At 41.7% G+C, this 16,774-nt stretch overlaps 1 protein-coding gene across 1 annotated transcript in view; it reads left to right on the forward strand.

The window, feature by feature from the left end:
- Positions 1-15,988: 15,988 nt before the first annotated feature.
- Positions 15,989-16,774, forward strand: part of GDA (guanine deaminase) — a 126,674-nt gene continuing 125,888 nt past the window's right edge. The window contains exon 1 of the mRNA XM_010848892.1: positions 15,989-16,223. Within this exon, the coding sequence (XP_010847194.1) occupies positions 16,101-16,223 (123 nt within the window). The 5' untranslated portion in view covers positions 15,989-16,100. The remainder of the gene's footprint in view (positions 16,224-16,774) is intronic.

A 16,774-nucleotide genomic window follows, 5' to 3' on the forward strand; every position in this document is an offset into this window, starting at 1 on the left:
TTGCTTGGGTTCCCCATAACTTGAATTTAAGACAGTATGAAGTATAGAGCTGTTGTTGCCATCTTGTAGCCATAAGGAAAGAGATGCCAGAGAACTGAGTCTGTGTGAAGGAGGTATGGAAGGTTGAGGGGGTTGTGCAGAAAGGAGGGAGAGGGAGAGAAAGAACTGGGTGCTGTGAACATTGAACCTGCAACCAAGTTCTGCCAGAAGCCAGTGAAATTATGTTTTTGGTTATGTTAGACAATATACTCTCTGGCTTAAAAATTTGAACTAATTTTCTGCCACTTTCAACTCATAGTCTTTACTTCAGTTCAGTTAGTTCAGTTCAGTCACTCAGTCATGTCCGACTCTTGGCAACCCCATGAGCTGCAGCATGCCAGGCCTCCCTGTACATCACCAACTCCTGGAGCCTATCCAAACTCATGTCCATTGAGTTGGTGACGCCATCCAACCATATCATCCTCTATTGTCCCCTTTTCCTCCTGCCCTCAATCTTTTCCAGCATCAGGGTCTTTTCCAATGAGTCAGCTCTTCACATCAGGTGGCCAAAGTATTAGAGTTTCAGCTTCAACATCAGTCCTTCCAATGAACACTCAGGACTGATCTCCTTTAGGATGGACTGGTTGGATCTCCTTGCAGTCCAAGGGACTCTCAAGAGTCTTCTCCAACACCACAGTTCAAAAGCATCCATTCTTCTGCTCTCAGCTTTCTTTATAGTCCAACTCTCATATACATACATGACCTAAATGCAAGTTACATTTTCTTCTTTTCTTGGCATATTATAGTATTACACACACTATGACAATTTGAATGCTTGGGTGGAGGGTAGGGGGAGGGGATGATGAGGAAGCCTGAATTGGGGTTTTAGTATATATAATAAAACATTAATTCATCTAATATTTACTGAGTCCCTATTATATTCCATTGCACAAAAAATTCTGAAAACACAAACCAAACTTATAAAAGCAAGTAGAAGAATTGCTTCTCTTAGATATTTAAAAAGTTTTTCTCTCATTAGGGCTAGATTTTTGTTATAGATATAATGAATGGACTTTTGCATTTCATATAGACCATAAATGGTCAGTTCTTTCATTTATATGTAATATTAAAAATTGTCCCTTTAGAAATATGCAGAGGAATTTTTGACGTTTAACTTTATACACTCAAATACCACTATAAGACTTCTTTAGAATTTTTTTCTCCTTTTAAAAAAATCATTATTTTATCATTTAACTTGAGTTTCAGTTAGCATTTGATGTCCATATCTAAAGGGGCTCTAAGGATGGTATGGTAATATTTCGTTTTCTCCTAGGGTAGAGTCCAAATGTGACATGGCTTCTAGAATCATGGGCTCTATAGGCATGCACCAGCTGTTATTGTATATTGACTAGCATATCATTACCTGGGACCAGCATTTTCCTAACTTCAAAACCATGCTCAAGCCACTTGAGCTGTTCATTGATATTCTTGAGGAAAACCAACTTTTTTCTGTGATCTTCAGAATTAACACCTAAATAATATTCACTTAATCCTCTTGGTCTCAGTCATTGATGTGGCATAATGAATATATATATAAAATAAACTGTTTAGTTCAAGGCATAAAAATTAACAAATAATTCCCCAAAATGTGTACAGTTATGTCAATGATTCCCTCTCCTAGTTTTTTATAAAATTTTTATTTATTTGTTGAGGTATGATTGATTTGCAATGTTGTATTAATTACTGCTGTATAGCAAAGTGATTCAGTTATATATATACTTATACACATTCTTTTTAAAAACTATTATTTTCCATAATGGTTTATTAGAGGATATTGAATGTATCAATAGTTCTCAGTGCTATATAGTATGATCTTGTCATTTATCTATTCTATATATAAAAGCTTACATCTGCGACCCAACCAGTGCTCTTCCCCTTGGCAACCATCAGGCTGTTCTCTATGTCTGTGATTCTTTTTTTTTTTTTAATGTCTGTGATTCTATTTCTCTTTAATAGATAGGTTCATTTGTTGTATTTTAGATTCATATAAGTGATATCATATGGTATTTTTCTTTATCTTTTTGACTTTATCTTTTTTACTTACTATGATAATCTCTATTTACATTCATGTTGCTGCAAATGGTATTATTTTCTTCTTTTTTATGACTGAGTAGTGTTCCATTGTATATATGTACCATGGCTTCTTTATCCATTCATCTATTGATGGACATTTACATTCTTTCCTTGTCTTGGTTATTGTGAACAGTGCTGCTCTGAACATAGGTGTGCAGGAATCTTTTCAAATTATGGTTTTTTCCAGATATATGCCCAGGAGTCAGATAGCTGGATCATATGGTAACCCTCTTTTTTAGCTTTCTGAGGAACCTCCATACTGTTTTCCACAGTGGCTGCACCAACTTTCATTCCCACCAGTGGTGTAGGAGGGTTCCCTTTTCTCCACATCCTCTCCAACATTTGTTATTTGTAGATTTTCAGCAATGGCCATTCTGACTGGTGTGGGTAGTACCTCACTGTAGTTTTAATTTGCATTTATCTAATTATTAGTGATGTTGAGCATCTCTTCAAGTGCCTCTTGGCCATCTGTATGTCTCCTTTGGAGAAATTTCTATTTAAGTCTTCTGCCTATTTTTGGACAAAATTGCTTGATTTTTGTGCTATTGAGTTCTATAAGCTATTTATGTATTAGTTTGATATTTATCAACCGAGAGTGCCAGGATACTAAGGAGGATTAATCAACAAGTTCAAAAGCATGTTCCTTAAGCTGTTACTAACATTTCACAAAGCCTAACAGAATTTGTCCAACTTGAGATAGATTGCATGGGCTAAATGAAATGTTAGATCTGCTTTAGTTTTGAATTATGTTAACTCAACATACTGATGCTAGACAGTTTATATTGATCAGCAGCTTTGATTAGTAGTTAATTTGGTCTTTAATGAAAAACAAGGAAATAATTTATTCAAGAAAAATTCATATCAAGCATCTATCTAGTATTCTTGATAGGTAAAAAATTTTAAAACAAAATATTTTAGCAGGAGAGATATGAAGATGAATCATTGAGAGTAAAGAAGTATGAGACCAGTGACAGTATGTAACCTTACATCTTACAGATGAAGAAACCAAGGCCAAAGAGGTGGAATACTTTTCCTAAGGCAGCACTGGCTAGTGGTGGAGCTGGAACCTGAGCCTATAAAATTTGATTTTATTGGGATGGCCAAAAAGTTTGCTCCAGTTTTTCTATAAGATGTTACGAGGAAACCCAGTTGAACTTTTTGGCCACCCCAATATTTAGTGTTTATCCTTTGGTAGTAAACGTAGAGTAGTATCATCTACGTTAGGGTAGAAATGGAGACAAAGTAACATCAGGTCAATAGTATTTGCTTTGAACTGGTGGGAAAGGGGCATCAGCTGATCTCTGCTAAGGTGCCATGTTATTCTAAGGATTAGCAGCACGAGCAGGTGATGGAGATGACTACTTACATGGTACTGAAAGCTTTCCTGCCAGGAAAAATATCTTCTTGCACCAGCCTGGCATAAAACCTGGTTGAAGAAGAAATGCAGTCCTCTTGTTTTATAGTTTTCCTTTCTTAACTAAAATTCAGGTAAAATAGATGCCTTTTCCCAAATTTCTCCAAATTCAATTTCTGTTCTACAAAGTAGAGGTAGCTTTTCTCTAGCTTAGTTTTCCTTTCTATAAACTTCTTCTATTATTTTTGTCTTTTCTACACTGGAACTTTTCTAAGAAAACCTCAAGAGTGCTGATGACTGTGATATATTTGGGTGATGAGATATGAGTATTTTTAAAAATATTCAAATCTTGAAAAATGAACATATATAAATTTTACAAAAGTAATAAAGTAGCTACTTAAAAATATAGACCTCTTTATGGGAATTTCCTGGTTGTCCAGTGGTTAGGACTTGGTGCTTTCACTGCCAGGCCCTGAGTTCAATCCATGCCAGAGGGACTACGATCCTGCAAGCCATGTAGCCCAGCCAAAAAAAAAAGGCTTCTTTAAAACAAATAATGTTAAAGAAATCATATACTTCTTCATTGCTATCAATATATATCACTTCAGTTTTACTCTTAGGTACATTTTTATCATATTTGTATCATTTACAATTAGATATGCAGTAACACTGACTCTATGGGTGTGAGTCTGAGTGAACTCTGGGAGTTGGTGATAGACAGGGAGGCCTGGCGTGCTGCAACTCAAGGGGTTGCAAAGAGTCAGACACGACTGAGTGACTGAACAGAACTGAACTGAACTGAACTGATATAAGACAATATGTAACTTGTCAATCACACTAGGGAAATATTATGGTAACACTATGAACACAGTTAATTCCTACTCCTAGAGGTGATGGAGAAAAAGATTAGTGTAAGTTGCATATGGACAAGACAATGTCTGTTTCATGCATTGTCATGTCCACAGAGGCTAGCAGGGTGCCTATCATAATATAAATTTCTGAACAAAAAAGAAATTATATAGGGACTAGTACCATATTCTCATAAAAATCAGCTAAATGAGGACTGAGTCATGTCTCTGCTGCCAGTAAATTCAGAAGCGAAGTATTCATACACATAACTACTGCCACACAGATTTTGGGGGATCAAAGGTTCTCCTTTGATGGGTATGCAAAACTCTATTCCCACTTAAGAAGTGGAAAAATCGAGATCATTATGATTTGCTATCCATCAAGGCTTCCTACTCAGAAGAACACAGTTTTAAAAGAAGTGCATTTATCCCATCTCAGATTTTCGGTGTATGTGTTTTTTTTCCTAAAGCATAACGAGCTTGTCAGAGTTTCCATGGTGAATAGGGGGCACCATGGAAACTGATAGATTTAGCTACACAAAAAGAATAAATAAAATAGGCAGGCATTTATTTCACTGTGCAATGACAACTTCTCTCCCAGATAGGAGAGGAAAGTGGCTTTTCATTTAACCTGCCTGCCCTTCACTCCCTGTGCCTCTTCAAAGTGTGAATTATTCTCTCTAAATCATTTTACTAACTGATAGAGATTGGATTGTTCTTCTCCTGGAGGTCCATTATTTCTCCTTTGGTTTTTCTTCAGAGTAGATCTGTATGTCACTGGCAACTGTTGAAAAACCATGTACAAAGCGAAAGTTGTAGATGACAGCCCGCAGTGCAGTGACCAAGTGAGCCATGGCAAAACTGAATGGAAAATTCTTCAGTCTAGTCTAATGAGACAATGAGTGAGAATTATGAGTTGAAACCGAGTTGTATTCTATACTAACTGGATAGTCAAGCCAACCACACTGAACCTTGGTTTCCTCATCTCTGAAATTGTTAAAATACATTCTCTTCCTACTTCATAGGGCTGTTGTGAGGTTCGAATGAGATAGTAAAAGAGAAAGCTTTTTAAAACAGTCAAGTTCCATCTAGCAAGAATGACCAGCTACCAGTATAGTTAGACTGAGAAGATGATCAAAATGCCATAACTGATTATACTGTGTTCCTGTTCTTTTCTTCACACAATTAGAGTTTCAGTTATACTGGTCCCATCCAGTTGTTAGTGAGTTTGAGAACACTTGGCTGCATCTGAAGTAGGAGAAATGTGATCTTAAGAAACGAAGCTTTTTGTCTTTTCTATACATTTGAAAAATTTCACAATAAAATGTTGGAAAACTAAATAAATGAAATAAAGCTCACTTTTAAGTTCCAGTCTATGAATTGCTCACTATTAGCACAAGGCGATGGCACCCCACTCCAGTACTCTTGCCTGGAAAATCCCATGGATGGAGGAGTCTGGTAGGCTGCAGTCCATGGGGTCTCGAAGAGTCGGACACGACTGAGCGACTTCACTTTCACTTTTCACTGGAGAAAGAAATGGCAACCCACTCCAGTGTTCTTGCCTGGAGAATCTCAGGGACGGGGGTGCCTGGTGGGCTGCTGTCTATGGGGTCGCACAGAGTCGGACATGACTGAAGTGACTTAGCAGCAGCAGCAGCAGCAGCAGCAGCAGCAGCAGCAGCACATACCCATGGGCTTCCCTGGTGGCTCAGAGGTTAAAGCGTCTGCCTGCAATGAGGGAGACCTGGGTTCCCCTGGGTTGGGAAGATCCCCTGGAGAAGGAAATGGCAACCCACTCCAGTATTCTTGACTGGAGAATACCATGGACGGAGGAGCCTGGTGGGCTACAGTCCACAGGGTCGCAGAGTCGGATGCGACTGAGCGACTTCACTCACTCACTCAGCACATACCCACTATACTGTCTTTTTTTTTTTTTTAGATTTTTTTTTTTTTTGAATGTGGAACATTTTTTAAAGTCCTTATTGAATTTGTTACAATATTGTTTCTGTTTTCTGTTTTGGTTTTTTGGCCAGGAGGCATGTGGGATCTTAGGTCCCTGACAAGGGATCAAACTGGCACTCCTTGATTTGGGAAGGGAAGTCTTAACTGCTGGACCACCAGGGACGTCATTAGCCCTTTATTTTTTAGCACTAAAATTAGGCAATAGAGTCATCATTTGAAATCCAACTTTCATGTCTATTGAGTAGCTCCTATTGGTCAGACACTGTGTTAAGGGGATACGGGAAGGAAGAAAATGTGGTTCATAAGGAAAACAGCAGTCTTCTCAGGGAGACAGACTGATAAAGGAATACTTAGAGCACCCCCACAAACTCAGAGGAGGAGCATTTAACACCTGAGAAAGACAGGAGGTGTAAAGATTTCCTGGAAGGGGGTGGGAGTGAGCAATTAAGCTGAAGTATTTAGCCAGGGATTTAGCTAGGAAAGAGTGGGCAGTAAAATAAAGTAGGCACAGTGTAGAGTGGTATCAGGGCACTGCAGGCAGAGAGATCATGAGCACAGCAGATATATTGTATGTGGCAAACCGGAAGGAGAAGAGCCTGAAGAAGCATCCAAGGCTTCAGGAAGCATCCACGCCATAGACAGTCTGTTTTCCCCAGAAGGAAGAAAGTGATATGTGGGGGTAGGGCCCTGAAAGTGCATACCACTGCTGGATTTCCTTTTGATGAATTAAGCTGGTGAGGGTTGACTGACAGTGATCCTAGAAAACAGCAGTGAAATGCACAATGAGTGATAACCTCTAATGCTCTTTCAGTTCTAATATTGCATGAATATTGAACATGGGCTACAGAAAGAGCTTAATAATAGAAAGTGCTATTTCCTTGAAACTTCAGAGGCATAATAAGCATTTGTTGCATACTTAGCCCTGGGCAGAATAATTATATTAAACAAGTGGCTGGCTTGCAGTGTACTTGGGCTGTGTTTCAAAGGTGAATATAAAAGCTCTGTACTCCTTGCTTCTTCCAAACATCAGTAGCCTTGAGAACATTTCCCTAGACATAACAGAATGGGCGTCAAAATTGCAAGAGGACTAGCAATTTAAAAGAGTCTCCACATCTGAGGGTGGAGAACAGGCAATAGTTGGGAAGCCAAGATTTCCTGATGTGTGGCTGAGCTGAAGGTGCTGGATCCTGAGTGAGGTGCCTATATTGTGGCTGCAAGGAGGTGAAATTGTGCCTGCTTGGAAAAACTAACACTTACCTGAGAAGTGCTAATGCCATGTCACCTGGAGTCCTATGGCCATATCTTCTGTTTAAGAAGACTCAGTTCAGTTAAGTTCAGTCACTCAGTCATGTCCGACTCTTTGCAACCCCATGAATCGCAGTATGCCAGGCCTCTCTGTACATCACCAACTCCCAGAGTATACTCAAACTCATTGAGTCCATTGAGTCAAAGATGCCATGCAGCCATCTCATCCTCTGTCGTCCCCTTCTCCTCCTGCCCCCAATCCGTCCCAGCATCGGGGTCTTTTCCAGTGAGTCAACTCTTCGCATGAGGTGGCCAAAGTATTGGAGTTTCAGCTTCAACATCAGTCCTTCCAATGAACATTCAGGACTGATCTCCTTTAGGATGGACTGGTTGGATCTCCTTGCAGGCCAAGGGACTCTCAAGAGTCTTCTCCAATACCACAGTTCAAAAGCATCAATTTTCGGCACTCAGCTTTCTTCACAGTCCAACTCTCACATCCATACATGACCACAGGAAAAACCATAGCCTTGACTAGACAGACCTTTGTTGGCAAAGTAATGTCTCTACTTTTGAATATGCTATCTAGGTTGGTCATAACTTTCCTTCCAAGGAGTAAGCGTCTTTTAATTTCATGGCTGCAATCACCATCTGCAGTGAGTTTTGAGCCCAAAAAATAAAGTCTGACACTGTTTCCACTGTTTCCCCATCTATTTGCCATGAAGTGATGGGACCAGATGCCATGATCTTTGTTTTCTGAATGTTGAGCTTTAAACCAACTTTTTCACTCTCCACTTTCACTTTTATCAAGAGGTTTTTTAGTTTCTCTTCACTTTCTGCCATAAGGGTGGTGTCATCTGCATATCTGAGGTTATTGATATTTCTCCTGGCAATCGTGATTCCAGCTTGTGCTTCTTCCGGTCCAGCATTTCTCATGATGTACACTGCATATAAGTTAAATAAGCAGGGTGACAATATATAGCCTTGACGTACTCCTTTTCCTATTTGGAACCAGTCTGTTGTTCCATGTCTAGTTCTAACTGTTGCTTCCTGACCTGCATATAGGTTTCTCAAGAGGCAGGTCAGGTGATCTGGTATGCTCATCTCTTTCAGAATTTTCCACAGTTTATTGTGATCCACACAGTCAAAGGCTTTGGCATAGTCAATAAAGTAGAAATAGATGGTTTTCTGGAACTCTCTTTTTCGATGATCCAGTGGATGTTGGCAGTTTGATCTCTGGTTCCTCTACCTTTTCTAAAACCAGCTTGAACATCTGGAAGATCATGGTTCACGTATTGCTGAAGCCTGGCTTGGAGAATTTTGAGCATTGCCTTACTAGCGTGTGAGATGAGTGCAATTATGCGGTAGTTTGAGCATTCTTTGGCATTGCCTTTCTTTGGGATTGGAATGAAAACTGACCTTTTGCAGTCCTGTGGCCACTGCTGAGTTTTCCAAATTTGCTGGCATTTTCAGTGCAGCACTTTCACAGCATCATCTTTCAGGATCTGAAATAGCTCAACTGGAATTCCATCACCTCCACTAGCTTTGTTCATAGTGATGCTTTCTAAGGCCCGCTTGACTTCACATTCCAGGATGTCTGGCTCTAGGTGAGTGATCACACCATCGTGATTATCTTGGTCATGAAGATATTTTTTGTACATTTCTTTTGTGTATTCTTGCCACCTCTTCTTAATATCTTCTGCTTCTGTTAGGTCCATACCATTTCTGTCCTTTATCGAGCCCATCTTTGCATGAAATGTTCCCTTGGTGTCTCTAATTTTCTTGAAGCGATCTCTAGTCTTTCCCATTCTGTTGTTTTCCTCTATTTCTTTGCACTGATCGCTGAGGAAGGCTTTCTTATCTCTCCTTGCTATTCTTTGGAACTCTGCATTCACATGCTTATATCTTTCCTTTTCTCCTTTGCTTTTTGCTTCTCGTATTTTCACAGCTATTTGTAAGGCCTCCTCAGACAGCCATTTTGCTTTTTTGCATCTCTTTTTCCTGGGGATGGTCTCGATCCCTGTCTCCTGTACAATGTCATGAACTTCCATCCATAGTTCATCAGGCACTCTGTCTATCAGATCTAGTCCCTTAAATCTATTTCTCACTTCCACTGTATAATCATAAGGGATTTGATGTGGGTCATACCTGAATGGTCTAATAGTCTTCCCTACTTTCTTCAATTTTAGTCTGAATTTGGTAATAAGGAGTTCATGATCTGAGCCAAGCCACAGTTAGCTCCTGGTCTTGTTTTTGCTGACTGTATAGAGCTTCTCCATCTTTGGCTGCAAAGAATATAATCAATCTGATTTCTTAAGAAGATTAACTTTATTCAAAGCTACATAGTGATTAGTCATTCTATCAACCATGTGTAACAATGAAACACTATTTCCTACTAATTCCATTACCTCAGTAGAATGACTGCCATTGTTTGGCACACCTTTTTAATTCTAGCCATTATGTCCTAGGCATTTCCTGATTTTAACCATAGCATGCTGCTGCTGCTGCTAAGTTGCTTCAGTCATATCCAACTCTGTGCGACCCCATAGGTGGCAGCCTACCAGGCTCCCCATGCCTGGGATTCTCCAGGCAAGGACATTGGAATGGGTTGCCATTTCCTTCTCCAGTGCATGAAAGTGAAACGTGAAAGTGAAGTCGCTCATACGTGTCCAACTCTTTGTGACCCCATGGACTGCAGGCTACCAGGCTCCTCCACCCATGGGATTTTCCAGTCAAGAGTAATGTAGTGGGTTGCCATTGCCTTCTCTGAACCATAGCATAAATGCCATTAAAAAAACTTGAGGCAAGAATATACAATGGAGAAAAGACAATCTCTTTAACAAGTGGTGCTGGGAAAACTGGTCAACCTCTTGTAAAAGAACGAAACTATAACATTTTCTAACACCATACACAAAAATAAACTCAAAATGGATTAAAGATCTAAATGTAAGACCAGAAACTATAAAACTCCTAGAGGAAAACATAGGCAAAACACTTTCTGACACAAATCACAGCAGGATCCTCTGTGACCCACCTCCCAGGGTATTGGTAATAAAAGCAAAAATAAACAAATGGGACCTAATTAAACTTAAAAGTTTTTGCACAACGAATTTCACCTTGCATAAGCAAGGTGAAAAGACAGCTTTCAGAATGGGAGAAATAATAGCAAATGAAGCAACTGACAAAGAATTGTTAGGGGAAGCACACTGACTGAAACCGCCCACCCTGGCCAGGCACCATACTAACCATTTGCATGAGTTGTTTTATGACAGGAGATCCTGGTAAGGAACACGGAACTAATAAGCTACCACCAACTGGAAAAGTTCAGGAAAGGTCAAAAGGAGACACCACATGTCTGACCACCTCCCAGAATCCTTCTCTCTGGCATCCATCTTGGCTGAACAAGGCACGCACCACCAGGAAAGACTCTGAGTCAAAATGATTGGCTAAAGACAACCTGGAAACTAATCCCATCACCATGAAACCCTAGACTGCGAGCCATGTGGCAGAGCTGTTTTCCTGGGTTCCCTTACCCTACTGCTCTCCACCCGGGTGTCTTTCCCCAATAAAATCTCTTGCTTTGTCAGCACATGTGTCTTCTCAGACAATTCATTTCTGAGTGTTAGGCAAGAGCACAGTTTCAGGCCCTGGAAGGGGTCCCTCTTCCTGCAACAGAATTAATCTCAAAAATATACAAGCAGCTCATGCAGCTCAATTCCAGAAAAAGAAACGACCCAATCAAAAAATGGGCCAAAGAACTAAACAGACATTTCTCCAAAGAAGACATACAGATGGCTAACAAACACATGAAAAGATGCTCAACATCACTTATTATCACAGAAATGCAAATCAGAACCCCAGTGAAGTACCATCTCACACCAACATTCAGACGCTCAACATTCAGAAAACTAAGATCACGACATCTGGTCCCATCACCTCATGGGATATAGATGGGGAAACAGTGGAAACAGTGTCAGACTTTATTTTTGGGGGCTCCAAAATCACTGCAGATGGTGATTGCAGCTATGAAATTAAAAGACGCTTACTCCTTGGAAGGAATGTTATGACCAACCTAGATAGCATATTCAAAAGCAGAGACATTACTTTGTCCACAAAGGTCTGTCTAGTCAAGGCTGTGGTTTTTCCAGTAGTCATGTATGGATGTGAGAGTTGGACTGTGAAGAAAGCTGATTGCTGAAGAATTGATGTTTTTGAACTGTGGTGTTGGAGAAGATTCCTGAGAGTCCCTTGGGGACTGAAAGGAGATCCAACCAGTCCATTCTAAAGGAGATCAGTCCTGGGTGTTCATTGGAAGGACTGATGCTAAAGCTGAAACTCCAATACTTTGGCCACCTCATGCGAAGAGTTGACTCATTGGAAAAGACCCTGATGCTGGGAGGGATTGGGGGCAGGAAGAGAAGGGGGCGACAGAGGATGAGATGGCTGGATGGCATCACCGACTCAACGGACATGAATTTGAGTAAACTCTGGGAGTTGGTGATGGACAGGGAGTCCTGGTGTGCTGCGATTTATGATGTTGCAAAAAGTCGGACATGACTGAGCTACTAAACTGAACTGAACCCCAATGTTCATCACAGCACTGTTTATAATAGCCAGGACATGGAAGCAACCTAGATGTCCATCAGCAGATGAATGGATAAGAAAGCTGTAGTACATATACACAATGGAATAGTACTCAGCTATTAAATAGAATGCATTCGAATCAGTTCTAATGAGGTGGATGAAATTGGAGCCTATTATACAGAGTGAAGTAAGTCAGAAAGAAAAACTCCAATACAGTATATTAATGGAATATATGGAATTTAGAAAGATGGTAACGATGACCCTATATGCGAGACAGCAAAAGAGACACAGATATAAAGAACAGACTTTTGAACTCTGTGGGAGAAGATGAGGGTGGGATGATCTGAGAGAATAGCATTTAAACATGTATATTATCATATGTGAAATAGATTGCCAGTTCAGGTTCGATGCCTGAGACAGGGTTCAGAGCTGGTGCAATAGGATGACCCTGAGGGATGGTATGGGGAGGGAGGTAGGAGGGGGGTTCAGGATGGGAAACACATATGCACCCATGGCTGATTCATGTCAATGTGTGGTAAAAACCACTACAGTATTTAAAGTAATTAGCCTCCAATTAAAATAAATTAATTAAAAAAAAACTTGACATTTTATTACATGTAATTCCCACAGGGTTGCATATATCCCCTATTGTATTTTAAAACTTCATAATATTCTACTAAGTAAATGGATTCTAATTCACTAGACTCAATTGTTGGACATTTAGGTGACTTTCATTAAATAATAAATTAGTTGTATTTATTTTAGGAAACCAATACATCTTTTAGAAATGTTGAATTGATTCCACTTTTACAATAACAGCGAGACATTTTCTTTTCTTTCTAAGGTTTGTGTGTGTATATTCAGATCAAGAGAATGTTTCAGTTGGGACTGCAAGCAGGGAGTGTGGTCTGCATAATCAGGAGAAAGTAACAGGGAGAAAGGGCTGACGCCTCCCAGAGGCAAGGGCAGAGCTCTCAGTTTCCTAATCTCAGGGTTTCTTAATCTGAGTTCTTGGCAGGATAATCACTCAGCTTGGTGTGCCTGGGACTGGCAGTTTCCTGCATTGTGAGACTTTCAGTGCTAAAGCAAAGAAAGTCCTCATGAATTGGTCCTCCTCCACCTTGGTAAGGAGGAGGTGAAGGAATTGAGAAGGGGATCAATCATTTATATAAGCTACCCCTTGGACATAAAAGCAGAGATTCAGAGAAAGCCTACTCATGCATGGCAATGTGAAACCCTGATACTTTATGAAGGAGCCAAAATAGATGTTTATCTCAAGTTATTTCTCTGCTCCCCCAAAAACCATTCATTCATTTAATATGTAAGAAATACCAGGCACTGTTCTAGGCATAAGACACCTGGTTTTGTGGCACTTTTATTACTCTGTGTATCTGTGTGTGTGTACTGGGGGAAGGGAAGCAGAAATAAATAAAAAAGCATAAAATAAATGAAATTAGCTATGATAAATGCAATAGCAGAAACAAGATAGTTTAATGCAATAGAAACTGCGAGGGATAGGGTTGTGCTATTAGCTTGGTGTTGGAGGTAGATTACGCCAAAGAGCTGACATTTGAGGCAAACCAGTGATGAGAAGGGGCTTCCCTGGTGGCTCAGTGGTAAAGAATTTGCCTGCTAATGCAGGAGACTTGGGTTTGATCCCTTGGTCAGGAAGATCCCTGGAGAAAGAAATGACAACCCACTCCAGTGTTCTTGCCTGGGAAATCCCCTGGACAGAGGCGGCTGGTGGGTTATAGTCCATGGGGTGGCAAAAGAGTCATACATGACTTAGTGACTACGAGGAGCCAGTCAGTATCCACAGGAGGCATTAGGGGCAGAAGGATCCACATGTACAAATGTCCTGAGTGGAAACAAGTTGTTCTTTCTGGAGGAACTTAGGAGAGGACTTTGTGCACATGCTGTAGGGTAGGACTGCTGACCTAGTCTCTGTCTTAGCAACTACCCAGTCCAAGTTCCATTTTCACAAACAAGGATGATAAGGATGCTGAGGCCCACTTGCATGGACCATAAACTCTTAATTCCTAATCCAGCACTCTTTCCACCAAGCCATGCCACACTGCCATTTCTGGTAACTTGGCTTGAGTACTTAATTTTTTCCCCCTGTACAGTTCAGTTGAGTTCAGTCGCTCAGTCATGTCCGACTCTTTGCGTCCGCATGAATTTCAGCATGCCAGGCCTCCCTGTCCATCACCAACTCCTGGAGTTCACTCAAACTCATGTCCATCGAGTTGGTGATGCCATCCAGCCATCTCATCCTCTGTCGTCCCCTTCTCATCCTGCCCCCAATCCCTCCCAGCATCAGGGTCTTTCCCAGTGAGTCAACTCTTTTCATGAGGTGGCCAAAGTATTGGAGTTTCAGCTTTAGCATAATTCCTTCCAATGAACACCCAGAACTGATCTGCTTTAGAATGGACTGGTTGGATCTCCTTGCAGTCCCCAAGGGACTCTCAAGAGTCTTCTCCAACACCACAGTTCAAAGGCATCAATTCTTCGGCAACTCACACAGTACAACTCTCACATCCATACATGACTACTAGAAAAACCACAGCCTTGACTAGACAGACATTTGTTGGCAAAGTAATGTCTCTGCTTTTGAATATGCTGTCTAGGTTGGTCATAACTTTCCTTCCAAGGAGTAAGCGTCTTTTAATTTCATGGCTGCAATCACCATCTGTAGTGATTTTGGAGCCCCCAAAAATAAAGTCTGACACTGTTTCCACTATTTCCCCATCTATTTCCCATGAACTGATGGGACCAGGTGCCATGATCTTAGTTTTCTGAATGTTGAGCTTTAAGACAACTTTTTCACTCTCCTCTTTCACTTTCATCAAGAGGCTTTTTAGTTCCTCTTCATTTTCTGCCACAAGGGTGGTGTCATCTGCATATATGAGGTTATTGATATTTCTCCTGGCAATCTTGATTCCAGTGTACAACTGGAAGTAAATCAAAGAGATTCATTTATTTTAGGTATGAGAAAAATTGGAGTTGTTTGTGGGTGGACACAAGGGCCAAAACGTTAGCCTCAGGTGAACAAAAGAACTTTGGGGTCAAGATTAACCTCCAGTGGTGGGACCCCAGCAATTCTGTAGGACATGCTTCCAGAACATCAGGTTAAGACAAATTCTGCAACCCACAGAAATGAAAATGAAACTGGTTGGTATGGTGAAAGAAAAGTGAAAGTTGTGTCTGACTCTTTGTGACCCCATGGACTGTAGCCCACGAGGTTCCTCTGTCCATGGAATTCTTCAGGCAAGAATACTGGAGGGAGTAGCCATTTCCTTCTCCAAGGGATCTTTCCAACCCAGAATTGAACCCAGATCTCCAGCACTGTAGGCAGATTCTTTACCATCTGAGCCACCAGGGAAGCCTAAGAATACTGGAGTGGATAGCCATTCCCTTCTCCAGGTAGGCAGCCATAACAGACCTGTCACCCTGGCACTGAACTTGTGCCAGGTAAGACCTTGTGGTTGAATAGGCCCAGAGTTGAGCCACAAATAGCTAAGAGTTAAAAGGGCAAGAAAGCAGGTAGATGTGACTCTGGGTGTGCCAATTAAAGGCGGAGGAGAAAGCAGATGCAGTAATCAGTTAAAGTTACAGGTCTGGAATCCTGAATCCTCCAGCTCCTCCCTTCACCTCCGGCCCCCTGCATGGGCGACAGCCACCAAGGGTTAAAAGAATCGCTATGTGAGCGGTGATTTTGGAAACTCAAAGAGTTAACTGTATCAAAAACTAAAGCAGGGGAGGAGAGAAAGACTGGAACCAACTCACGGGAGACAAATTCTATTGGCATCGAGGAGGCAGGAAGCCAGCCCCTGGGCGCGGTCTGCAGGGGGCAGGCGATAGCGCGGAAGCGGGGGCGGGCCGAGGCCTGAGCGGGTGCCGGCTCGGCAGCTGCCCGCAGCCACAGGGAGTCCTCGCCGAGCGTTCGGCCGGTGCGCCCTCCTCCGCCCGCGGACTCCGCGCTGCGCTCCACCGCTAACATGTGTGCCGCCCGGATGCCGCCCCTGGCGCACATCTTCCGAGGGACGTTCGTCCACTCCACCTGGACCTGTCCCATGGAGGTGCTACGGGACCACCTCCTTGGTGTGAGCGACAGTGGCAAAGTAAGCGGGTGCGGGGTCTGGCGCACCCCGACGGGCGGGCGGACAGGTGCAAGGAATCTCGCCTGGTGAGCCACGGACTCCGGAGTTAGCTCGGTGCGGAGTTGAACTTAAGGGTTTAGCTCTTTCCGGGAGAGCCCTGGTGCTGGGTTCGTGAGTTGGAATGGAAGTAAAGTGTTCCCAGGTGCTGGGAGATGTAGAGTACGATTGGTTCCACAGCCTTGCAGGCTTCGGTGGAAGGGGGAGCGAGGCTGTGCCCTCTCAAATCTTGAAATCATTAATAAACTAGCACCTTGCTTCATTCATTTTTGTATCTCAGGCTCCTGGCATAGCATCGCCTAGGCGCTCCGTAAATTTGATTGAATTTATTGCGAACGAAATAATAGAAGAGTCATTTGATCAGTGTTGTTGAGCCCTTTCAGTGCATTCGAATAAGTTAAGAACTGATTTCATTCATCTAATCATTCAACAAACAACATATTGATACTAATGATCCAGACTAGACAACTTGTAATACTAGAAAGGATAGTCAGAGAGAAATTTACCGCCTCACC

This window comes from Bison bison, unplaced genomic scaffold (genome assembly GCF_000754665.1).
Source record: "Bison bison bison isolate TAMUID 2011002044 unplaced genomic scaffold, Bison_UMD1.0 scf7180017864278, whole genome shotgun sequence".
In the NCBI taxonomy this organism is placed as follows: Eukaryota; Metazoa; Chordata; class Mammalia; order Artiodactyla; family Bovidae; genus Bison; species Bison bison.